We start from the raw sequence: 27,474 nt of genomic DNA on the forward strand, positions 1-27,474 counted from the left end.
AAAGGACGGCCACTTTTGTAGCTGAAGTGCTTGGTTTGTTTGGGCCCCCATAGAAGAAAACATTTTGGTGGTTTGGTTAAATCAAGCTACCAATGGGCTTAAGGCTAAGGTAGGGTACACATTATGCAAGATATTGGCCAATTTGTCATTTTTAGGCAAATAAGGTTTCATCATAAGTGGGATTTGCCTTTGAACGAACACTCCATTTATACAGACTATGCTATGATGTCCATTTGTATTTCATTTAGTATTTGAGCAACATCGATATCGACGCTGAAAACGAAGCTTTCCATCCATATAGCGGCATAAAGGAGGAACTGGGTATCCAGGCAATCTCTTTCCCCCTACTCATTTTGGATGATTTGGTATGTATTTCATTTGACGAACTTGCACCTTGTGTTGGAACAGGACTGTTTTTTTTAAAATTGTGCATACAGGTTTTTGGTATAGTGGTCCTCGTTGTAAGTGGCTGCTAATCTCTACTTGAGCCTTTCCTTTTTTTTTTAGATGATATATCATGTCGTTGGTCGCAAGATTGCATAGTGTGTACACTCTTTATATCATGTGTTCTGGGATGAAGCAAAGGTGGAAGAACCATTGCTTCTTATGGATGTCATTCTTATGTGTACCCGGCCAGTGTTATTCATCCTCAAAGTTTAAGATGTCATCATCACACAATATTAGCCCATCCCCACTGGAATCCACCATTACAGTCTCTGTAATTGGTGGCAAAGGCATTCCTGTTTGAATTTGAAGTTCATATTGATGAACATCAGTTTTTCCACAATTTTTTGGACGTAGCCTCCTACACTGATTGCTCACAAGGTTCTTGGCTGTGCTAAACACTCTTACAGAGTACACACTAGAAGATGGGCAGCTTAAGTACACCATAGCTAGTTTGTACAAGGGGTTTCAAATTGCCTTTTCTCTCCTTCCGGTATTTAAAGGGACTGTAAGAAGCTAATTTGTACATTATCATTACAGTAATCATGCATCATTCTATTGATGCTTACTGTATCAGATTGAGTCATGGTAGAGGTGTCAATATGTGTGCACATCTCTTTTAAGCCTGAGCAGATGTCATAATGTCTCTCTGGTGTGTGCTGAGTTGACTCATTATCACCATTGGTTCTCTTTGAAAAGGTCAGTATTTCCTGGCAGCAGTATTTGCAGGAGAAACTGAAGTAGGAGACAATTGGGGGGAATCCAATTGCACGCAAGACAGTGGCGTAACTACTGCCCCCGCGGTGGCTTGGAGGCGCTGGGTAGCTTGGGGGCGATGGGGGCAGTAGTAGTAACTACGGAGGGTGCAGGGGGTGCGGTCACACCCCCTGCACCCTCCATCTGCCGGGCGCCCGCTGGTAATGCCGGGCACCTTCTGAATGTGTTACCAGCGGGCTCCCGGCCCCTATTCAAACCCCTGGCGGCAGCCGGAGGACGTAGCTCCCTCCGTCTTCTGTGTCCCGCAGGGCACTATGGGAGTGAAGTAATGACGTCACTCCCATAGTGCCGAGGAGCGGACGCCGGGGACGGAGCTCAGGAGTGAGCTCCATCTTCCGGGTCCCGCAGAGCACTATGGGAGTGACGTAATGACGTCACTCCCATAGTTCCGAGGAGTGGACGCCGGGGTATGGACGGCAGCAGCACTGGAGCGGGGATAAAGGTAAGTGTTTGTGTTTTTTCTTTTGTGTGTGTGTGTTTGTTTGTGTGCGCGGAGAGGGGGGGAGCAACTACAGGCGGCTAACTACAGGGGGCTAACTACAGGGGCTAACTACTAGAAGGGGCACTACAGGGGGCTAACTACTAGAAGGGGCACTACAGGGGGCCCTGCATAATGGGCACTACTGCAGGGGCACTACTTTAATGGGCACTACTACAGGGGGCCCTGCATAATGGGCACTACTACAGGGGGCCCTGCATAATGGGCACTACAACAGGGGGCATTGCATAAGGGGCACTACTACAGGGGGCATTGCATAATGGGCACTACTACAGGGGACATTGCATAAGGGGCACTACTACAGGGGGCATTGAATAAGGGGCACTAGTATAGGGGGCATTGCATTTTGGGGCACAACTACAGGGGGCACTGTATAAGGGGCACTAATTTGATACACAGTTTACAGGTTATAAACTATGTTCCCAATAATCTGGTTCTACATGGACATAAAAACTGTGCAACCTGTCTTGAGCTGAGGTGACGGACTGGCAGGAGCAGAAAGGAGGGTTGGCGAAGTAGATCTGTCAGGGTGGGATGTAATGGGCATTACTGTTTGGCATAATGTGTATTTGGCATTACTGTGTGCACAATGTGCTATTAGGGGCATTACTGTGTGGCATAATGTGTAAGGGGCATTACTGTGTGGCATAATGTGTTGTATGTGGCATAATCTGTTGTATGTGGCATTACAGTGTGGCATAATGTGAAATAGGGGCATTACAGCATGGCATAAATTTGTTATAAGCGCTTTACTCTATGTCATTATGTGTTATATGTGGCATTATTGTGTGGGATGTGTAAGGGGCATCGCTGTGTGGCATAATGTGTTGTAAGGGGCACTCCTGTGTGGCATAATGTGTTGTAAGGGGCATTCCGGTGTGGCACACTGTGTTATAAGTGGCATTACTTAGTGTGTCATAATGTGTAAGGCACGTTGCTGTATCATGTAACCACACACCTTAAACGTAGTCTTTGGGTGTGTTTGATCTTTGGGTGGGGGGGCGCCTGAAACTTTTTTGGCATGGGGAGCAAAATTTATAGTTACGCCACTGGCGCAAGATATGTAAAAAAAAACACTGCGTTGCGGGTTTTTTACTGCAGCTGCGATGTTTTGCTATTCAATTAAGGGACTGAAAATAGGACACAGTGATTTCTATAGAAATCACGTCTTTTTTCTCACACCTCCAGTGCAAGTCTGATCTTTCCTAAAATCATTAATTTTAGGAAAAATCATCAAGACTTGCTCTGGGACCTTAGTGGCGCCCCCCTGAGGACTAATTAAGCAATTGGAAGTTTCCAATTAGCTTAATTAGTCCTTACCTTCCGAAGTGGTGATTTCTTCCTCCAGCATCAAGAGCCGGGCCTCCTGCAGTAGGGTATGTGTGTGTAAGTGTTTGTTAGTGTGTATGAGTGTGTGTGAGTGACCCACCCATGTGAGTGTATAGCCAGCACAGGGAGAACTACATCTTCTAGCAGCCCTTGCATCTCCTAGCCACCCCCGAAGCCTCTCAGCCACCACAAGGAGACCACTGCGAGCCACGGAGACCACTGAGTATGTTTTTTTTGTGTTTACATGCCGCAAGATTTTCAGCTCTGACAACCCAGCAACCACTTTTTTTTAATTGGATACCGCAGGTATCAGGAACGCTCATACCAGCCATAATAAAAAAGTAGTCACAAGGTTTTATACCTTGCAGCTCTTAAGATGTGTATCAGTTGGAAAGAAAGGCATTACTTAGGACTTTATTAGGATTAAGCATGGCTGCCATAATGTAGTGCTCCAAATGCAAGATACTGCAAACTCTCAAATTCTGGCATGCAAATAAAGAACTTGATCTACAAGTCCAACATACTTAACAGAATCTCTTAGTTACATCTCCTCCTTCAGCTTTTCTAGCAGATTATCATTTGTCATTTATTTTTGGATGGATTGTTGCTGTTCCTCCAGTTGTTGAAGCATAAAGGGTGGAACTCTACCTGGTTACTACCTCTTGCTTCATTTGGTGGAATGGCAAATGTAACTTTTCTTGAAGCTGCTAAAATCTTCTACATGCAATTGCTGAATGCCATAAATGGGCAGAAATTTTTCAGGCCACATCCAACATCTCCTGAATGTACCTGTCATTTTTTTTATAGGAATTCTGAATTACCAGGTTTATTCTATGTGCAAAGTATGGTACGTGTTGAAACTCACCTAGTTATACTGCTCATGCAACTTGTATTATTAGAAATGACAAATCGTGAGAAAAGATTTAGAGGGGTATTCAATATGAAACATAAACTTCGACAGCTTTTACCTGCGTTAAAGTATCGGGCGCACGTCCGCTTATCCCCGTATTCAATATGAAACTAACAAAAATGGGAGCTTGTGAAGTGGGATTTGCGTAAAGTTACGAAATTTTCCTTAAAAAAATTGTAGGACCCCCCTAAAGTTGTAAAAGCATGGGGGGGGATCACTACGGGGGATCACTATGGGTACCCCCGTTTTAGCCTCTAATTGAAAGTCAGGGATTTAAATAGCCGCAGCAGGTGTTTTTTCCCGACATTGAAGAAGTGATGCAGAAGAGCACTTAGGTTATTCTTTTCTTTTTTTTAAGCGGTCCCATCAAATTAGGGGTACATGAAAATGTGTACTAGCATATTTTTAAGTCCCTAAAGTAAGTTTTTAAAAATTCTGCATTTGTGCACCTGCCGCTATAAATCTATTCTAGAAAACACCTGCCGCATCCTTGCAGAATAGCCCTGAACCTATTTCCCTATTCTTAAACAATTTTTTCCCATTTTTTTTTTGTTCACCCCAATTTTTAAATGTATTTTTTGGGGTGTCCCTATTTTTTTTTTAAAACTTTTTTTGACACCGTTCTTTTTTAAATGTCATTCCCAGGGGTGCAGGCTATTTTTTTTAAGCCTGCACCCCTAAACCCCAATTCTGCAGTTTTTTTCGACACCTATTCAATGGTGAAAAGTTATCCCCGTTTTTTATCAAAGACTTTTCGAACCTGCGAAAAGTCTTTGAAATTGAATAGTGTAAAACTAAAACCTGCGATAATGACGTCATAGGTGCAATATTAACGCAAAAACAATGTTTTCGCTCCCGTATTGAATATCCCTAATAGTGGGGGAAAGCCATTTTGCTACCACATCCCTGAATATTTCCAGTACACTATGTCCAATATATTGACACTAGAATCATACACACATGCAGGGGGTGGGGGTGGGGGGTGGGTTCAGAGTACCTTAAACCCCCCTGGTCACCGCTCCATCACAGCACATCTGAACAATATATTTATTTTTTAAGGGACGGAGCAGCCGGAGTTCAGGCAACTGTGCCCGCTCTTACAATGGCTGAATGTACGGGAGCTGCAGTGGTAGCGCACAGTTCCTACCAGGAAGTTCCCATGGGGCATTGTGAGAGGCTTAGCTGCTGCTGGGTGACACGCTGACTGTATTCCTGGCGCAGGTGTGTGTATCACCTTTTGGGGGTCTTTGTGTTTAAGTGAAAGAGATGTGTGTCTGTGTTTGTACTGCCAAACACACACACACACACACACACACACACACACACACACACACACACACACACACTCTCTCTCTATATATATATATATAATATTTATTGTAGTTACATTTTTATTTCATTGCTTCTGTAACCAAGTATTTGGAAACCCCCTTTAAAAATTCTGCATTTGCCACTGGGAATGTTTATTAGTGAAACCAGTGATAGAGTAGCCTGCCCGCAAATGATCTGGAATTGTGTGTTAGATACTGCTGTTGATGAAGGCATATGCTGTCATAGTCATGTAATCTTTAGTTTGTCCAGTACCACTTATCCACATCTTTAGTTAAATGGATAATCGGTACAATGGCATTTTTTAGGCAAAGATTAACTTTTTGTTTAATGTCTCGGTACATTTCTGGTACATTACCAGAAATTGCTGTTCTGGTAAAAAAAAACAAAAAAAAAAAACACAAAAGACTTCAGATGGAATTTGGTATCATGGCAACATGACCTCAACTAATCGGCTAAAACCAGATGCATTGATGGCGGATATTGGATGCAGATCTAATGCTAACAGAGCCGTTATAGCTACAGTGATTTGCTGTGCAACAGGATGGCGGCTGTCATACTTAGATCCTCTTGCAGTTGAATGTTTCACAGACAATTGTTGTTTGAAACTCGGAGAGTCTAGTGCATCATGCAGAGCTTTCAAAAATTCCAGAAGAAACAAATTGGACACCTGAAAAAAAAAATAAAAAAAAAATGATAGAACAGTTCACGTACTTGAATGTGTGTAAATGTCCCATGCGTCACACAGAGAATCACCCAGAAGATGGCTGACTGTGTTTGGCTATGGCATTTTAGTGCATAACAAAGCAGTAGCAGAACCGCAAATAAAGGCCATGGTTCTTCCTTGTCACTGCATGTGGTGTATGGCATGTAGGCAATTTTACATATTTTTCAGCAGTAACTTTTCCCTTCATAGAGATGTTTATGTTTTTTTTTCTTAATGATTGTCAAACATTTTTTAGATTTGGAGTACCCTTTCTTACACCTTCTTTTTATCCCCTTGTGAAGAAGCACTATTACTGCCAGCACTAGTACTGGGATGATCTTGTTCTTCTAATCTATAGACTGATTCATGATTGATTTACACCAGGACAGGATTAAAGCTACGGTATTTGAACTTCTAACTGCCACCATACCAAGTGAACGTACAATGCAATAGGGAAATGAGAGACTGTTGGCTTTACCATGCAGTTTTATTAAAATAATTGATTTTTTTTTTTTTTTAGTTTCAAAAAAATTAAGATTATTTCAGAAACTTTTATTATTTTGGGTTGCACCTGACAGGGCCTCAACACCCTGCAAGTACAGTAATATACGCTCTCTCTCAAACACACACAATCTTCCCTTAATATATCTAAATTTAATTAACTACAGCTCACTCAGAGTAGGATGTATCAAGCATCGCATTATGAATGCAATACATACTGCCACTTAACATATGCATACTGGTGTTAATAACAGAGCTGTACTTTGCGATGATAGGACTTTCCAGGTTTATGTCCCGGGAGCCCTTCTGCGCATTCGTTAGCCGACACGCGAACTACATGGAACACTGGGAGGTATCCTATTGGGTAGGATTTTTGCATGGTTCCTCTTCAGGAACCATGCAGAAAGAGGCCCATAGGCTTCTATTAGGCAACTCCATCTATAGATAGCGTTGCATACCGGGAACAAGCTCCAGAAAGTTTTGCTTTCTGCAGCTTTGTATATATGGGGAATGCGGTCAAAAATCCAAATATGGCAGTTTTCTGAGTTTTAGACTTTAGTACGTCTGGCCTTCAGACACAGCACAGTATTTTTTGGTTAGCTAAGCTTCCAATCACAGTACAGTCTCTGGACCTGATTCAGACCCGCTCGCTAGATGCGGCCGCTCGCTCCCAGGGTATGGAAATTCAGCTAAGTGACGTCAAGGCAGCTGCTCACACAGCAAGGCATAAGCACGCCCACTTTGTCTTGGAAAGCGATCTCTTTGTGTTTACAGATGCCACACCAGCCTTTCTTTAGCGGCCAACTAGCGTACGTCATCTCCAGGAAGTATATACAACCATCAGTACATCGGATCTGTGCGCAGTGCTTGCGGTTGACTGTACCCTACTGTGAGCACCTCAGTGTATTATACAAGCAGATGAAGTGTACTATGATGCTGCCTGTTAATTATGCGCAGGGCCGCCATCAGGGGGGGTCTGCCGGGACTGGAGTCCCGGGCCCGCACCCTGGCTGAATGGGGGGGGGCCCGGCCACTGCTACCTACCACCCGCCGCTGCCGACTTGGTCCCGGTACCATTAATAGAGGAAGAAGAGGCAGCCAGGACCCGCTCAAGTCGCTTTGCCCGCTCCACCTAAAGGACACTTGCTGGCCCCTGCTACTGTGTATATTTAATAAAGTTTGTTTAGCCGCGGAGCGCGTGACATCATGACGTCACACGCTACTGGAGGGCGAGGTCGGAGAAGCTGCGGATCAAGAGGAGCAGCATCTCTGCCAGGAAGGAAGCGGAGAAGAAGCCGGAGCGGGGAACTCGGAGCCTTCTTGAAGGAAATAAGGTAAGTGGGTAAAAGCTGTGCACAGCGGAGAGATGGCAGATGGATTTAATAATAATAAACAGGATGGGGGGGAGTGGTTTGGAAAAAAGATCTGGGCAGGGCACAGACTGGATTTAACAATCGGGGAGACTGGACTTAATAAACGGGGGAGGGGGGGGAGGAAGTGGGGAATGAGCGGGGCAGATCATGGCACATATTGGATTTAATAAACAGGACCGGGGGGGAGTGTAGTGGGGAAAAAGCTTAATAATTTTTGCCCAAAAACATTTGACAATTTTTTGTTTTATTTTTATTGATAAGGTGGGGGAGGGGGGCCCGGTACTGACAAAATAGGCAGTCCCGGGCCCCACAATTTCTGATGGCAGCCCTGATTATGCGCGCCCCACAAACGGCGTGAAAACACTCTGGCACACCTGCGTCCGCAACTCCACTCTCCCGTTACTACTGGCCTGCCCCTGTTACCACCCACAAACAGCCTCTCCTGTCGCTTATTCCACTGGGCACATATTAAGGGTCATCATGATACCTATTTGCATACCGTGCAAAAGTGCTTTGATGTGAGTGACTGAAAAAATGTAGATACACTTCCTCCCCCCCAAAACACATACAGCACTCAACTCATATAGATCCCCCCCCACCCATAGATCTCCTCCCTCTCTCAGATCTCCCACCTCACAGACCCCCACCCAGCTATCCCCATTCACTCAGATCACCCCCTCACACACATACAGAGCTGCACCCATACAGATCCCCCCTCACTATCATAGCTCTCACCTAGCCGTGGGGATGATCACCTGTTGAGCCTTCAACACATTCAGAAATCAGTGCCTTTATACTGGGGGCATGGTGGTGGCGTGTCAGCAGGCGCAAGTGCCCACACCACGCCCCCTGTCTGGAAGCCTTGATTTCCGAATATATTTAGGCTCAGCAGGTGATTCCACCCTCCCCTCTCCTCCTGCTTGGCGTGCTCAGGCTGTCAGCTGTGACTCATTGAGCAGTGAGCACAGCCACAGACAGCAGTCTTCAGTTGTGATACAGCCGCCTATGCGCTGCAGTATGTCTTGTTTTTACTACGTTTGTGGAGGAGGCGGCCCAGTACATTAGGTGACGGTGTTGCCGGGGGGCACATGGCACCCTGCCCCAGCTTGCTACTGCATGTCCCTCACAGACAAACAGATTAAAGATGCCTTCTTTTCCACCCACTCCAACCACCTTCAACCCTCCTATGGAGACTATTGCAGCACAGCTGCAGCCCATAACCCTCCTCATGCACTTCATACTTGCCTACTTTCTCGATTCAGCTGGGAGCCTCCCAAAAATAGGGTGGTTATCCCGTCCGTCCGTCCCCCCCCCCCCCCCTGTGAAAGCAGGCAAGCCTCTCGACTTCCAACTCCCTGCGCTGAATCTCGTGGTAATCTCGGCATTGTGTAGCAAGGGATGGGGCCAAAATGACGCAATTGTGTGGCTTTCTTTCCCTTCTTTCTTTTCTCTTTCTTTCTTTCCTTCTCTCTTTTCTCCTTTCTTTCCTTCTCTCTTTTCTCCTTTCTTTCTTTCTCTCTTTTTTCTTTCTTTCTTTCTTTCCCTCTCTCTCTCTTTCTCAACATAGATTACAAGCAGGGACTGGGGCAGGGACTGATGAAAATGACTAAGTCGTCCATTAATTTATTGCAATTAACACTTGTCTATAAACCATTAAGCTAGCTTAATACTAATAAATAACGACAAAGACACCACTGTAATGTTATTTATTTATTATAATTAATTTTAATTTAATAAGGGGTGGTAAAGAAGGACGCTACCAAACACCAGCTCCAGCCAATTGACTCTCTTAAAAAATTGGGGAAATGACTAAAACGCCCCCCCCACCCCCTCTATAACACCACCCTTTACTATGGCACAGTGTGGACGCTCCATAAGGAAACGCCCGCTGTTCTCCCGCAGGGGTGAAACATACCTGCCTTCATTCAAAAGGGTAAGTGCCCCACAGTGACCAATTATGCCATGTGGCCACTGGCTAGTAGCACCTTCCCGCTATAGCTGAGTTCTAAAAACCGCAGCCTGCCAACGTCAAGTAACACCTAACCTGAACTAGACCCAGCCCCCACTCAATCAAAAAATGAAAAAATATCCTTCAGGAAAACTCCTAAACCGGACTCAGAAAGGTGCACCCCATCTGATCTAAAGTATTGTAGACTCTGTAAAGTCAACAACGGGTGTCTAATTACTACACACCCAGAAGAAGCCGCAAACCTGAAAATAGTTGCATTGATTTTTTTCCTAGATTTGTCCACAGCCACCAGATCCCTGGAACCTCTCCAAACAAACCTAGGCCTCCGACCATATCACATGAGCCTCAGGCCAGCGTGAGACCACCTCTACCAAATCAACCTTCACTTTTAAAATAAGGTCGATTCCTTTCACCTGCCCTACATCATTGCCCCCAAGGTGCACAACTAACCAGTCAGGACTCCACCATAGTTGTTCCTTCCTGAAAATTAACTCCAAAAAAGCAGCCCACCTTAGGCCTCGAACTCCTATCCATCTAACCATTCTTCCCCCCCAACATCAGAAAAGCCTTCCTAGCGAATGAATGACGCTCAGCCCAAAATATGTAGGAATGACCCACAATCCACACTTGCTCCATTGATGCATGGGAAGCTGTAAAAGAAAGGACCCCTAAAAGTCAGTATCTTCGCCCAATAAAGCCAAATAACTGAACGATTAACCAACTGTGTTAGTGACAAACAAGAACCCAAGTGAAGGAGAAAACTTAACCTCCAGTGAATCTTGATATTCAGCCAATTGTAATTTAGGCCCCCTCGGAGGAAAATTAAAAATCCCTTCACACCCCCAGTTTTTGAATGCTAGCCATTCAAAAACTGGCAGGTAAGCAACATTTTTGGGTTAGCACAAGTGCAACATCAAACCTTATCACAACGTACATAAGACTTAAAAGCCTAAGACTTCCAACAGTCCATCTCCTGTAAGTCTGAAACTGGCAAACCGCTGGCCGCTGAGCAAGTAGCCGCTCCAATGCGAAAAGAGTGGGTGCCGTAGTCTTCACTCTTCAGTCCCAACTTAACTAGACAGCGTTTGAAAACTGCTGCGAATTGAAATTTAGTAAGGGGTAGGGAATCCGTATGCAATAAAAACTGCCGACAACAGCAATTAATGCCTAGCTAAGCGCAATGGGCCTTAGGCCTAGTAGGGGGGGGGTGGGATCATGGCTCCCGCACAGGGGCTTTCATACCACCTGATGCAGAAGCGCTGATGGCTGAATCGACAGTGGCCGGGCAGTGCACAGCTAGAGCTGCCATCAGGGACTAGACTGGAGGCCCGGACATAGAGAGGGGGCCCGCTCGGCCAGCACTGCTGCCGCCGACCCCTGCGCCCGCTATGCTGCAGTGGAGAGTGAGACCCGGCGGCTGGCGTGCATGATGTCAAGCTGCCCACTGAGAGCAGAGGACGACTCAGAACCGCGGATTTTGACTGAGCTGAGGAGCTACAAGCACCAGGTAAGTGTGGGGTTGGGGCAGGGGCTGGCAGGCTCGCTGTCTGGAACAGCGGCTGGCTGTGTGGGGCAGGAGCTGGTTGGCTGGGGTGGCTGTCTGTTTGGAACGGAGGCTGAGTGGTGCAGGGGCTGGTTTGGACTGGCTGTTGAGGCTGACACATCTGGGGGATATATATATAAAAAATATATTATATGGAACCCCCCCCCCTAAAAATCCTGCGTTTGCCTGTGCAGCCATTCAGGATGGAAGACGCAATGTTCCTTTTTGTCACACAGACATTTTTCACCTATAACTTGTCAAAATGGGCTAAACAAAGACTAATAAAAGGCTAGTGACTACTGCCCTTCATTTAATAGCCTGCAAGTTCCAGACAGACACGATTCAGGCAAGATAGCCTGCACTTTTAAAGAGTCAGTATCCAGGTTGGTTTTGCCTTTTAAAGGATTGCTGATTTAAAAATATGGGCTGAGTGAATTTGCACCTGTGCCTGGAAATGGCAGACTACCTCCAGCTCAGAAGAAATGATAATAAGAAAGGAGATTTTGGTTAACCCGTTGGTAGGTATCAGCTCCAGAGACATATCTATTAACAAAGGGTTTCCGAGCCAAGAAAGATAGGGTATGAACAGCGCTAGTAAACCTAAACCATTATGTCATAAATATATTAACCAAAAATGTCATCATATTAGATAGATATGTATACACATAGAAAGATATAGAAAATTCATTCAATAAAAAAACAAAATATATTGGATATGTTGTGAGACTCTATACGGCTTGATTAGTAAGTTACATTTATTGCTACAAGTAAATTCATATATATTGTCATTGGACATCCAAAACGTAAAAAATAAGTTCATAAGAAATAAAATGAATATAAATGAAGAGAGCAGTAAAAATAATATAATTTCAAAAAACAATTTGATGAAACAAGAGTCCTGTTAAAAACCTCAGTCCAAATGATAAATGTCGTGGAATATCCCATAACTTCCTCAGTAACAACATGCTACTGAGGAAGTTGTGGGTTATTCCACGATGAAACGCGTTTAGCACCCTGCTGACATCATATACAGAACTTGGAACCTCGTGTAGACTTGTTTCCCGATCAGATCCTTTTCCAGCCACATTTCTTTCATCTCAAGCACACCATTGCAGCAATTCCTGCATGTACATCGGGCCGTGAACATCCCAAACCAAGCCTGGCAAATAATAACTAGCTGGATATTATTCCAGATCTATACACTGAGGCCAGTGACTGTTATACAAATATTGACATTGATCATTTGGACTGAGATTTTTTATTTCTTATGAACTTATTACTTTTTACGTTTGGATGTCCAATGACAATATATATGAATTTACTTGCAGCAATACATTTAACTTCCTAATCAAGCCGTATTAGTCTCACAATATATCAATGTTTTTTATTGTATGAATTTTCTATATCTTTCTATGTGTATACATATTTTATGTATGATCATCTAATATGACGACATTTTTGGTTAATATATTTATGACATAATGGTTTAGATTTACTAGCGCTGTTCATACCCTTTCCTTTTACTTATTATTATATTGGGAGATTGACATCTTCCACTTGAACCAGCTGCTTATTGACAGCGCCAACTGATTCCCCTTTCCATTTTCCTATTTGTCAATATTGGGTTCTGAGCCAAGTCCTGACATTTTTACCTTCATAACGATTTTCCCTGACTTTGCACCTGCTGTGGGGCTACGGAAAAGAAGCAGCGTTAATTCATATTGTAATTATACTGGCCAACTGAGTAGAGAAAAAACATGCACCCAGTCGCAATTTCTGGCACCGTGGGAAAAATTGATTTAACATGGCTAATCGAATATGCCCTTAAGAAAGAAACCAGATGTCTATAGATCCGCAAAAGTAGCCTTTAGATCAACCCTGATAAAGGAGGATGAATGGGCGCTCCGCAGTCATATGGGTCACCTGGATGAGCCAGCTTGGTTCACAATAGACATTGGCAGAGCTCTAAATGTTCTGGTGGGCAAGCAAATCTAGGACACCTTGAAAAAGGAGGTTCTATCCGAAACACGTTGGTGTGTGAGAGCCGTTGACCAGATCTTCTATTCCTGCATTCCAGCATAAAAACGTTTGTTATATCCTGCCGGCCTTTTCCGTTTCCCGGTGCATGGGAGAAAGCACATGTTCTGGATACTGATACAGCTTATTTCAGGTAATTTATTTAGGTCACACTCCTATGTGGATTTTTATCGTTGGTCGTTATTTTTGTGATATGATGTGGTACTAAGAGTGTCAGTACCTGAATAAATCAACCTCAAAGACGCACTATCAATGTATCTTGTAGGCCAGAGGTTCCCACACGTGGTCCTCAAGGCACCCCAACAGTTCAGGGTTTAGAGATATCTATGGGTGAGCAAAGGTGGTTAAATCAAATTGACTAAGGTACTAATTAAGGCACCTGTGGTCAAGCATGTATATCCTTAAAACCTTGACTGTTAGGGTACCTTGAGGATTGCGTTTTAGAACCTCTTCTATATGCTGCTTATTTTGGAGGTGCATATTACAGGTGTAGATAGATGACCTCAGACAGGTGGTTATTAAAAACAATTAGTATGGTCTCAATTTGCCATTGCTTAGTTTCCCACATTAAAGATGCACACTGCATATGAGGTGTGGTCTCCTTCTGAATGAGAAATTAGAATTAGCATTATGCCAAGTAGAGGCGTCAGAGTCTGGTGACACCTGGTGTGCACTTGAGTATCCCTGTGTGTCAGAGGCATGGCCTATAATAAAGGGGCGTAGCTTCACAGGGGATCCAGATAACTTCACTCCGGGGGCAGCCCAGCATTCCCCAGAGATGCTGGGCTGCTCCTGGAGACTGGGCTGTCAGCATTGTCGGTTCCTCCTCTGTGACAGGAGCCAGGTGCTGCAGGAGAATGTCACACTGCAGCACCAACATTTTGGCGTCACTACCTCCAAGGGTGACATCTGGGTGTGACCCACACCCCTCTCATGACGCCACGGATGCCAGGGGACAATAGAGTTTGCAAACCTTCATTCAAACGGATGGACAAGCAAAATATTCCGTTATAAAGTTTACTTTCAAAATGTAAAAAGCAATGAACCGCTAATTGAAACCCAAGAGATTCTGTATTAAATATTAGAAGACATACCTTCTGTCTAGATTAAGATTTTGCACAAAAATAGATGCTTTCCATCCCAACTCAATTCATCAAGCAATAGATGGTTATTAAGATATTATTGGCAGGACCATCTTTACCAGTGAAAAGTCATGGTATTTGGCCTATCCAATGTTCCTCATACCTGCAGCAGGGTGTTGAAGGCTGTCACGTCAGATCTTCACCAATAAGGGGTTACAGATGTAGTACATCTTAATGATTTGCTCATAGCAAATTCAGATCTTCCCCCAACCCCTCACTGATCTCCGTGTGTTAATGAATACACTGACTCATTGCCTAACTTCCCTATGCTCCTTTAGGCATTCAGAGATAGAAGAGAGACACAAACACAAGGCACAGAGTAACTTTGTACCAGAATTCCATCGGCCGATATGCCAAATAAAAAAATTAGGTGGAATAGCTTCTAACAACGGTTTTATTCATGTAGGGCTCAAAGAGAATTATGGATTTTTTTGGAGCTGAATAAACAGACTAAATAGATCACTGGTTAATTTGAAAATGGGGGAAAAAAAATAAAAAAATCAGTAATTGCTAAATGACATTATTAGAAGTATATAAGTGGCTGGATCATTGGAAAGCATATATGCCTTCCTTTTTTCTCACTTTCCCATTATACGGAGACTTCTCACCTTTTAATTCAAAGTACGTATAACCATTTTATTCCACAGTACATTAGAAAGCTGCTCCAAGTTCATGGTGTGATTCTTTTAAATTCACATCCATTTCTAGATTAGGCTATTTGACCAGAATAATAGATCTTTAGAAGCTTTAAAATGGATTATTTTCTAGTAGCTTAATAAAGAATTGGACAATTTTTTTTTTTTTAACAAACGACTTGAAATCAAAAGGTTGTTTTTTGTAATATACAGTACAACCAATAAATGAACAACTTAATGAAAAATAGCTAAAAACTGGCGGCAGTCACCTTTCTTGACCTGTAACAGCCAGTGCCTCATTACTTGTAAAATATTAATTATAGGAGAGAATGACTAAATAAATATAACAAGGCACTGCCCAGTCCAGCAATTGTCTCAGAACATGCAGTACTAGCAATGACAAAATCCTATGTGGGAACAAAAAGCACAGACTGAAAAGCACAATGTACTTAAAGTACTGTGTAGGCTTTTCTTGTAATATGCCTATGAGTTATAGTGAAGAAGCAAGATGACATTTACATCAGTACAGTTATATGGTTTGAATTACATGGAAGACTGACTTGAAAGTTCAAAGTTCAGGGGAAGGGGGTGTTAAAAAATGAGAGTTATGGTAAGAACTTACCTTTGTTAACTCTTTCTTCAAAGTCCACAGAGAGACCTTGGGGTGTAGGTTATGGAACTGAATCCGGGCACCAAGCAGTTAAAAGCTTTCAGCTCGCAGAATGCATTGGCCCACTCTCCCTATACCCCGCCCCCGAGGCACCTCAGTTGGTAATAAGCCAAAGGCCAGAGGAGGATAAGAGAGAAGGAAGACTGGTACACACAAGAAACACTCTCACAGAGAAGGAGACGGGAAACCGGTGACCAGCAAGATAGCCCATATGAAACAAGGTGCGCCAGTGTGGGTGCCCTGTGGACCTTATGGACTTCGAAGCAAGAGCGTTAACAAAAGATAAGTTCTTACCATAACTCATTTTCTTCTTCAGGGTACATAGGCTCCACAGGGAGACCTTGGGGATGTCCCAAAGCAGTTTTTTTAAGGGTGGGGATGCTCCTGCGCTGAGAGGAGAATCCGGCACCCAAAGGAAGCATCCTGAGAGGCGAAGGTATCAAAGGCATAGAACCTTAGAAAGGTCTGGACAGAAAACCACGTGGCCGCCTTACAAAGCTGAACAGCCAAGGTGCCACAGTGAGCTGCCCACAAGGGAACCACAGACCGAGTAGAATGAGCATTAACAGAAGTTGGAGCAGGCAGGTCTGCCTGCATGTAAACTTCTGATATAGTCATATGAAGCCATCTAGCCAATGTTTGTTCGTCGGCTGGCCATCCCTTCTTGTGAAAACCATAGAGCACAAATAAGGTGTCTGATTTCCATAGGGAACTGGTACAGTCTACATAAATCCTGAGGGCGTGGACCACATCCAAGGAGGCCTCACCTGTCGAGAGGTCTGGTGATTGAAAGGCCGGTCCTATAATCTCCTGATTAATATGGAAAGTAGAAACAGCTTTAGGAAAGAACTCGAAGCACAGTCCTGTCCTGGTGAAATATCAGAAAGGGAGAACAACAGGAGAGCCCTCCCAATTCTGACACCCTCCCGGCAGATGCATTAGCCAGAAGAAAAAGACCCTTAGCCGTCAACCACTTAAGTTCCACCGAATGAAGTGGTTCAAATGGAGGACCCTGCAGGGCCTGAATACTGCCAAATCCTAAGGAGGCACTGGGGGGACAAAGATAGGTTGAATCCGGAGGACACCCTGGGAGGAAGGTGTGGATTATCCAGGAGCACAGCAATTCTAAGTTGGAACCATGCACTTTCAACGAGGTCACGAGTAGGCCGAGGTCCAATCCAGCTTAAACACCAGGACTCTGGAAATCCGAAACACCCGAGAGTCGTAATCCCTAGTACGACACCACCGGAAATATGTATGCTACACTGTGGTAGATCCTGGCAGAAGCAGGCTTACGCGCTCTAAGCATCGTGTCAGCTGCAAGTGGTGGTGAAGCACTTCTGGAGAACTCGCCAACAAGAGGAGGTCATCCAGATATGGTAGTAGCCGGATACCCTGACTCCGCAGATGGGCCGCCATGACAGCCATCATTTTGGTAAATACCCTTGGAGCCTGGTGGATTAGAACACCTCACACAACCCATCCTGAACCAAATCCTCCTCACTGAAACCTGCAGTACATGATCTGCATTGCAGAATGGATGCAGAAATGTGTTCATTATCCTTGTCAGACATCTCTGCAGGAGTAAGATAACACACAATATGGCACTGGGTACAATACAACCATGAGTATGTACCAATACTAGCAGGGAAGCAATATACTGCTCCTGTCTTATGCTTGGGTAAGCTGCAGGGACCTGCTGCCTAAATATGGCACAGTGCAGCACACAACAGTATGTGACAGACCTCACAAATATTGTGTGATAACCTTATGTATAAACCACCGTAACACCACCTGTATTAGGGCTTTAAATAGAGATAAGGGTATAGCCGTAACCTGACAGATAGAAAAAAAAGAGAGAGGCAGCGCTAGCAAAGTCACATACAATGCAGTAATTATTGCAAATTAGCACTACACTCAACTACTCAGACTTAGGGCCTGATTCAGAGCCGGACGCTATTTGCGCTCGCTCGTTCAGAAAAAGGGGCCGGATATTTAAATAGAGCGCTCGCTCTTTGCGGTCTGTTGACGCCTCTATGTCTGAACGAGCGAACGAAACATGCGCTTGCTATTTTTTTTAAAACGCCCCCTGGCCGCTCGCATCCTACGTCATCTCCGCTATTTATTAGATTAATCAAGTACATTGAAAGGCGTCTGAACTGATCGCAGTGCGTGTGGTTTTACTTCCCGCAATCACTGCGAGCAGTTCAGGCTAAAAGACAACCAAGTGACGTGGTCGATGACGCTACTTTGTTAATTATGCACACCCTTAAAACGCCCGTTTTGACAGTTTGGCACGCCTGCGTTCGGATCTCCACTCCCCGTTTTCAAGCACCTTCCCCTGTTACCACCCACAAACGCCTCATTCTGTCACTCAAATTAGCAGGCATTCGCTATTTTGCGAGCACACAATTTCCGACCGCAATGACTAGTTTGCGCATGCGTATTACAACCCATACGCATGCGCAGTTGTGCGAACATCGCTCGGAGCGAACGAGCGGCCGCTTACGAGCGGCTCTGACTCAGGCCCTCAGTGTCTGGTAGGAAATAGTGCTACATACAGTGACCCTGGGAAGAGGAATGTAGGGGGACCGGACCACGCACTGTCCTTGAAGAAAATGGCCGCCGGAGACCTCAGAAGGGGCGTGGCCAGAGGAGAACAGCTCAGAGAAGCCAGAAATCAGAGGAAAGGCACAATGAGTTGAGGGGAGGAGCCGCTTAAACAGGGAAGCAGTCTCCCCTGGCTGATTATTAACCCCTGGGACGCTGGTTTCCAGCACCAAAAAGTCCCTGGTGGTCTAGTGGATCGCAATGGTTGGAGCCTGCGTCCACACTCAGCCACCTCCAGTCTGTCCCCTGAGACCAGAGGTATTGACTGTGACCCGCCTTACCTGTCCCATAAAGTCCGGTTGCAGTCTGGGTCCTCTCCGGGGACCCTGGCTAGAGCTGAGCTCCGGAATGCCTGCCGAGATCCCCGGATAGGTACTGGCGTCGCAGCACCAGAGGGGTGACGGAGCAGCAGCGCAGACGTCCCTCGGACAGTCTGCTGCTACTCCCGCTCTAGTTGAAGAAAAGAGAAAACAAATCAAATCATAAAAATAATAGCTTACAGGCTGCCTAAGCAGCCCCCCTGCGTAATGGTGGCCGGCCGAGGTCGGGTCACCAATGAAACTGAGGTGCCTCTGGCGAAAAACCCTCTGGACTACTCTTACATTTTTGGTCACTTAAAAGGCAGTTTATATTCTAGTTCTTATTTATTGTTAGAGGTTGATTGTGTCTTTAACTCAAAAAGTACTGATTCTTTCCAGATTATTACAAAATATACCATATTCTTCTATTTCTCTCAGAGATACTCTGTATGTTACGTTACTTTTCTTATTTTTTCCCTAACAAATTGAGGAAAATCATACAGTTATAGCAAAATAAGATTAATACACAGAAAATTTTATTGTGCCAATTTTTTTTTTTAATTGCATTTACAACACAATTTATTTTCTAAAACATTCCAGAAGAAAATCAAGAAGCAATTTATCTTTGCCCCCAAAAGGATAATTTATAAATGAAAATTAATAGGAGTCTGAGAGATCAATTGTCCAATTACGTGACATGAGTAGGCTTACACCAGCTGAGGGTTGTTGCCCATTTAAAAAAACACCGTTGTTCTTGTTGACTTTTCAGATCTGACAGTTTTAACACATGTGTACTAAACAAATACATATCATTATATATCTGTCTGTCTATCTCTCAGCCCCACTGGCACCATCCCAAATGGAGGTAGAGCATTTAACTTTTTGATCTGACACATTTATAGGGGAAAAGAGTGGAAAGGAGATTAAATTATCTATGGGGAGCACTTGCTGTTACGTGCAAATGAACTCAGAAATAGATCTTTCTCCCCCACAAAAAACTATATACAAAAGTTTCACTATTTCCCACCCAAAAAAAAAAAAAAACACCACATTAAAAACAAACAAATTAACTTGTGGTTTGGGAATGTTTTCACAATGTATATTTATGAATCTTTATATAAGGTAACTTGTGTTGCAAGGTCAATGACTAAAGCATTTCACTAACACATTTTACTTCAAGTTGTTTTGATTCACATCTTACTTATCAATATTAAAATAATTTTCAAATTAGTTTTTATAAATGCACCATTTGTGACGGTTCTTCTGAAATTTCATATCCACCAGATCTCTATTGAGCCATTATGCAAAGCAATAAATGCTTTTGCAGGCTCCCTACCTCTTAGCAGTACAGTTGCAGCAGATGGTACACTATTTAGCAGCATTTTTCTTTTCAGCTGACCTCTGTAGGCAGCCAACTTACCTCTTGGAGCAGTCCGAACACTTTGAAATTGAAACACAACTAATGATATGGACCATACTGATTAGTTGGTCAAGTAGCCACCAATAGTATGTTGTCTTGTATTCTAGGTGGTAAATGCAGTTTAGACAGGCTTCAATAATAGTCTATTGATTGATAGTAAATCCTAAAAGCAACTAATAAAAGCAAGCTGTGTCCAGTGTTTGTACAACTAACCGTTTGCAAATTACATTGTCAATATTAATATAATACATATCAGGAATGTATTATTTTAAATTTTAACAGGGGATAAATAATTTTTTTAATTTATTTCCCTTTACATCTGCTGCAGTAATAGTGAAACTATGGAAATTTGAAATCTGCTGACTCATTTTTGTTTTCATCCATTACATTTCCCATTCCATGTGAAAAACAAAACACCATTTATTTATTTTTAATTATTTATTCAAATCCTTGCTAGGAAATGAACACTAAGATTAAAAAAAAGAATAATAATAAAAGAATAACAGCATTATATACAAGGTTTGTGACACCACAGAAACACAATATTTCCATTAGAATATAACACAATTAAACTGTTTTCTGTAAACTTTAGAATCCGTAAATGAAAGACAATGAAACAGTATTTCATATTGCAATGCTAGATTACTTCATTTACCATATTTATTTTTTTTATAAAATTTAAATTTATAAACTATCAGTCACATTACATTACAATTGTGGGTTTCCCATTCTAAAATTGTTGCTCATATCATATAATTTAAAGTGGTTATTTCACTAAATTAACATACCATACCAGAGAGATTAGGTACAAAAAAAAAAGAAAAAAAAAAACCCACAATACTGTTATTTTTGATTAGCATCTGACCTGACTGTTTAAGAGTCACAATGCACAGGACATCTTCCCATGCATCGTACATGCAGAAGTTAATCACATTTTTAAATAAAATTAAAATTTCTGTACAATGATATGCATACATGCAAGAGAAGAGAGGGCTGAAAACCATCTGCTTATATTTACATGTAATAACAGACTTTGAAACAATACAAAAAAAGTTCTTTGAATTTTATGGAAAACATTATTTACAGCAATCGTTTTTAAAAAATGAACATGTCAATGTATATGTGATATATATTTACATGTAGTCATATTATTTACATCTTTTCAAGAAAAAGTATTTTGAATAAGACACACTTTTTGTACATGTTCAAAAATACAATATATTTTTAAATGTTATATTTCAATAACCTCTCAAATTAAATTGAAACATTGTTTTCAAATGGAAAAATCCAATTACACCCAAATTACATTTAAATACAGGCTTTCTGGAAAGTAAATAAAATGGGAAGTACTAAGTGGCTTTTAGAGAAATTCGTGAAATGAAGAAAAAAAAAAAAAGTATTTTTTGCAGTAAGGAGCCAAATATGTGGGCATACTTGTCAGTGCAAAGGTCTGTTAGTGCACAGAGAAGATTTTGCAGCAAGCATAGGGATCCTTGAGACCTACTGTACATTAAAATACATGGGCTCTTCACTTGTGCTTATCAGAAAATGGACCATGACGAATAGAGGAAAACAGTGCAAGCACCAATTTGGAATTTTGCTACTCCACACATGTGAATAACTCGAGATATCCCTGACAAAGGTATCAATGATCCAGAAAAAGCTTGCATACAAGCTTCATGTGCTTAACAAGGTATATACATCACACCATAGTTTAAAAACAAAAATATCTGCAACCCCGCCCCCCCCCCAAAAAAAAAATTAATCCATAACAAACAAATATATTTAAGGCTGGTGAAACCATTAGATTAATTTAGGTGGCTGCATAAGGCACCAATTATTAGAGAGGCTCCCAAAACAATGGCTAAGTGAATTAGTTTCATACATCCAGGGGATTTTTAATGGGTCACTGGAGAGTTGAGGATGCCTACCCCTCCATACTGTTTTGGTAAAGGGAGGTGTAGGTCATTGGCCAAATCAGAGGATGGCGTAAGAAGGTGGAGGGTGCCACATATATTGTCCTTAAAAATCTTGGTCCAGGCCAGGGAATATAAATTAATATAGATTAACCAAAAAAAAAATAGCAATCTCACAATTTTCAACTTGGATAAGGAAAATCCTGTGTCAAATCATCCATAATGATGTAACCTTCGGAAAAAAAATACTATTTAATTTACCATAAGTTTATACCTTTGTGACCTTGTAGAAACTAGTCTGTGTTAACTGTGCTTGCAGCATTGATTTACATTACAGACAAGCTGCCAAGTTGATTTAACATTAGAGAAAAGATGCCAGAAATAAACTATATCATAAGAATTACAGGGGGAAAAATTATGTCCTCAAATTTACTGTTACATGTTGAATCCCGCACCCAGAAAAAAAAAAAAAAATTATATATATATATATATATATATATATATATATATATATATACTGCCACCTATGTAGTTCCCATCACCGTAGCGCCTCTCAAATCAATATAATTCCCCAATTTAAAATTGTGGCAAAAGGGGATGTGAGCAGAATGAGTAATTACAAACCACAAATTAAAGAATTGATTCTCCCAATCGCACCCTTTTCAGCCAGGACTGAAAGAAAAATGGGAAAAGGGAAGGACAGGTGCTTGTAACATTTTCTGTCTAGAATGAGGGGACCATTAGTAAAATATTTTATGTAAGTAGTGGTGCAGCTTTTACTATACTTAAGAAAGTAACTCACAGAATGTTTAAAAAAGAAGCATAATTAATGTTCTGCAAGTTTTTGTCTTTCAAATGCTTCAAAAATTTGAAAGTTAGAAGGCAAATGAAGTAAACATTTAAAAGTAAAATATTTATACGAACTGTTGGCCAGTGCAGAGTTTTGTGGTACCTTCTAAAATTATGGATAGAGATAACAAAATAAAATATATGTCTGAAGCCATATAATGTTGAAATTTTTAGTATCACATTTGGATAATGTTACAAATTATTTTTTTTAGAAGTCTATATGCGTTATTTATTTTATGTGAGGGGAGTGTAATATGTGGAGGAATCAGTGTGGGTAAATAATTTAAGGTAACCTTCTTTAAGATTATAGAGAAACTAAAGACTAAAATTTCCCCCAAAAATATAGCCTTGAGCCATTAACGCTAGCATCATACCCGTAATGAAAGTCTCCAACAAGACCACTCAGCATTGTCCAATTCTATCTGACCATGGTAAGTATTATCAGTACCATTTCAAGAGTGTAAAATGGAGACATTATCCATAACATATGTGATAATCAAAGTTTAACAGCAATACCTGTACATTTAGTAATAAGCTAAACATGAGCAAGATCACAAACACAAGTCCTTGAAACTAAACCATGTCCGTAAGATCATGCTTTTTCTTTTTTGTAATCATGCATGATACAATAAAAAAAAAAAAAAATCAAATGTGAACTTATTTGATGCAAATCGGGTTTGAGTGATTCATTTAGGTTCCTTCTTTATTGTAAGCATATTAAAAAGTCCATACTTGCTGCCATTGGAATTATGCAAAGTTTTATTTACAACATCATTAGGCGGTTTGGTGTAACCAATCCCATTGGTTCCTCTGCTATAAGCGGATTCCCTTTTTAAGGTCATCTCTGCCGCTTGTCCCAACAAAGATTCTGTCCAGCTGGTCCGGTCTCTTAAATCTTGACTGGCAGCCGGATGTGCCCCTTTTTGTAACATATAGTACAATATAGGGTTAGTTTTTGTCAGCCTTGGAGAATCTTTCCCAAAGTCATTCTTTTCCATGTCCGTAATAACCCATTTAATGGGACCTTTATCATTAGCAGAAGGACACATATTTAAATGTCCAGACTCAGTCCGTGTGGTGTTATTTCTTAGAATATCTGGGGAAGAATGAGGAGAATTCTTTAGAGGAGATGGATATTGAAATGTCATTTGACCTAAATTATTTTGAGGAGTATGTTTACCCATAAACATATTTAGAGAAGGAAGCATAAATTCTGAATTCCCTGACAAGTTACTTCGATTTCCTCTCACCATCTCCTCAGCCAATGAATTATTCCTATGCTGAGAGTCTCTGACACAGTTTTCCGAAAGCAATAGCTGTTTCAATACATTAAAACCTTTACTCTCTCTCGACCAACCTAAGTTTTTATTTTCATTAAAGGAATTCTGACCCGTAAAATTTTTGTGGCCATGATCAGTCTTTGTGCCGTTGACTTCTTCATGGAAAAACAATGTCTCACATGGTGTAGTGCAAAACTGCTTGCTTCCCGTGTCAGGTGAATTTATTTTTGCCATTTTTACTTGGCGTTCCACAGGGTCATTTTGGTGCATTTTTCTTTTTTTAGGCACAATACAAGGTAATTTTGATTGTTTTTGTTTAAGTTCAGCATGTTGGTTGTTTAAGTCTAGATCAGTAGTATCATACCCATCATGGTTCTGACGTAATAAACGACTTAGAAGGCCATTACGAGAAACTGAAAAGTCTTGTGGAGAAGGGTGTGGAGAGTTTACATCCTCTGGAGATGGTCGTGCCACTTTGTGCAAAGAGAGCCCTAATGGGCTTGGAGCACTTGTCTCTCTGTGGCCATTAGAGTTATCCTCAGGTTCAGTTTTAATTTTGAAAGCCACAATTTGATCACTTGCTAACTTTTCTATCCTGTCTGGGTTAACTTCGTCTTTAATGTTAGGTTTTTGTAATTTTTCATTCTTGCATTTGTTAGGTGTGGCAAGAAGTAGTTGAAGTACAGTTCGCCTTTCTAGAAGGTTCTCGATTTCAGAACCCGGAAAACCAGAATCCCCTGCTGTGGATGGACTGTTAAAACCTCTGCCTTCTTCAAATGTATGTGACGGATTTGTAACAAGTGGGCTATTTAGTCTATCAATTAACCCTAGAGTTTTGCAATTCGCTGTACCTAACAGTTTCTGAGGCCTTTGTTCATCAGGCGCAGCAGGTTGCATTCCACACTGAGCTAAATTTTGCAACAACTTGCTAGCACTGAAAGCTGCATTTGTTTGTGCATTATCATTTGTTAGTGGGGCAGTCACTTGAAGTGCTTTGTGTCTGGTAAGCTCTATCAAATGTTTTGATGCTGGATTTGCCAGTCTTTCTGACTGAATGTTGCTTGCGTAAGATGTGAAATGAGGCTTGACTAGAAAAGGCTGGTGAGTCAGATTTATTGGAGAATCAGCTTTTGTAGAACCGTGCAATGAGAGCGTGTTTAATGGGGAAGAATTACTAATACTTGGACTTTCCGAAAGATGACTTGGTGCTGACAAATCGATCTTTGACAGGTCAGTGTCCTTTTGGGGTGTCCTTATATCATCAATTGTTGAAGGACCGTCTTCTAGTTTATGGCCGAGCAGTAACTGTAGCAAAGTTACTTTCTGATAGGGTTTCAGGGTTAAGTCCACTGAGGAGTCTTTAATTTCTTTGTTAAGACCAAGTCCATTAACTTTTGGATCCCAGTTGTGAAGCAATGACTCAGTTAAATTGTCAATAGAGGCAGCGGAATGCAACACCTCCGTCTTGTCTCCTCTGTTTTTGAAGGACAAATCTATAGGGGTGCAGTTGGAATGAGTACTTTCATCATCACTGCTTTCCTCTTCTGTAAAGCTTGGATTGTTATCGGAGTAATCTTCTGTAGTTGTTGGTGTGGCACTTTCTTCAAACATAGAATATTTTTCAGTGTGAGGCTGGCTTTTAACAACACTTGCACAATTTTGACTTTTAAGGAGATGCAAGAGCAAACTATTATTGGGTGACGGTTTCCCATGGTTTCTTTCTGTGTTATTTTTATAACCAACTGCCTTCAGAGGAGAATTTGGAACTCCAAAAGGACTTGTAAATGGAGACATATTACCTGGATTACTGATTCCATTGGTTATTGTCCTAGAATTATTGTTGAGAGTAGCTGGCACATTTGAGGACAACTGGAACCGGCCAAGATCTTTCTCCGAACTCTCTTTCAACCTCGCCATTGCAGCAAGCCTCTCGCTTGCTAACTGACTGGCGCTCTGTGCTTTTAGGGCATGTTCTCTAGAGTACTGCTGCAAATGTGCTTCACTAGAGAGCAGCAGAGCTAGCTGACTACAGGCCACACTTGGTTTAGGTGAGGCGGTGGGGCTCGACCTTTTCTCCACCATATTAGCAACAGCTTGAAGTCTTGCAGCACATGAAATTGGCTCACCTGCTCCTTTGGTGCTGCTTTGTGCAGAAAGAGGAGGCTCAACATATTTTTCCTGAATAGAACCATTAGAGAACCCAGCCAGATTATTGTCAACTATATGATCTTTTGACCGGCTTTTGTTTAGAAGAGTCTTTAGGTGGTTGGAGGCCAAACCATAGCACTGATTATCTTTTTCTTCATGTACTGCCTCTTGGTTTAGGGAAAATCCTTGATCTTTGAGACTTTGTTTTATATGTTGAGACAGTGCAACACTCTGCAACCTAGAGCTGAATGATTGAAGTAAAGAGGCAAGGAGTGTGCTGTCCTGTTTGCCCTTGGGGACATTTTCAACCATTCCAGCCAAAAGAGACTCATTTTTCTCATTTACACTAATAGCATCAGATAACCGCCTTCTCTTTGCAGCGTTCCAGTCTTCTGAAGATTGCAGAAGCCTGGCTTTCTTTAGATGCAACATTCCAGATGACTGGCTATTGTTGTGCACCGGGGCATTACTTTTACAGTTTGTAAAAACATTTCCAGAAATTTTAAAGTTTTCATCAACTTTAACATGACTTGCAAGTTTGTCAACTGCTGTCCCAGAACCACCGGCTGCTTGATGCATTAGTAATCCTTCTAGGTACGTTAAAACAATGGGATCCTGTTGCATTTCAGAGCTAAGCTCTTCTCCATGAGTCATGTTCAATAACCGTATGCTTAGAAGCTATGTCTTTACCTACTTTAAAGAGCGATGAAGATTTGGGGCAAATTTTATACAGCAGATGTTTTTATATTTATATTAGTAATTTGCAGTCAATGTGAAATTCAAAGCAGATGTTCTCTGAAGAGTCATTGCCTAGAAATTGAATGTTCCATCTACTGTGCAGGCAACATGCTCAAATGTTGTGCGTCAATCCTCATACTGCTGCAAGTGTCTTCTCAGCTATGGAAATTGGCACTTCAATTCTCTCATCAGAATTCACCCTAAAAAGCAAGAAGACAAATATAAGATTTTTTTCTTTTTAGCAAATAGCCAAAAATATACTCCTGAACTGATAAATATATCTTTATGCTCTTGGGAAAAAAAAAAGTACTGTTTACTAATCCACAATTCATTATATATGTAACCTGTCA

The 27,474-nt window shown here is 41.9% G+C and overlaps 1 protein-coding gene across 4 annotated transcripts in view; it reads right to left on the bottom strand.

Moving 5' to 3' along the window:
• Positions 1 to 5,688: 5,688 nt before the first annotated feature.
• The window catches only part of NRIP1 (nuclear receptor interacting protein 1), a 101,306-nt gene continuing 79,520 nt past the window's right edge, over positions 5,689 to 27,474 (bottom strand). For 3 of the 4 annotated variants that reach the window (XM_088442751.1, XM_088442753.1, XM_088442754.1), the window contains one exon: positions 19,327 to 27,324. In XM_088442751.1, coding sequence (XP_088298877.1) covers positions 23,645 to 27,040 — 3,396 coding nt within the window. In that variant the 5' untranslated portion in view covers positions 27,041 to 27,324 and the 3' untranslated portion in view covers positions 19,327 to 23,644. Of the gene's footprint in view, positions 5,959 to 19,326; positions 27,325 to 27,474 lie in introns of those variants that run through there. The other variant, XR_015869406.1, reaches the window with a different exon arrangement.

The sequence above is a fragment of the Taudactylus pleione genome, unplaced genomic scaffold (genome assembly GCF_031769625.1).
Source record: "Taudactylus pleione unplaced genomic scaffold, aTauple2 ptg000316l, whole genome shotgun sequence".
In the NCBI taxonomy this organism is placed as follows: Eukaryota; Metazoa; Chordata; class Amphibia; order Anura; family Myobatrachidae; genus Taudactylus; species Taudactylus pleione.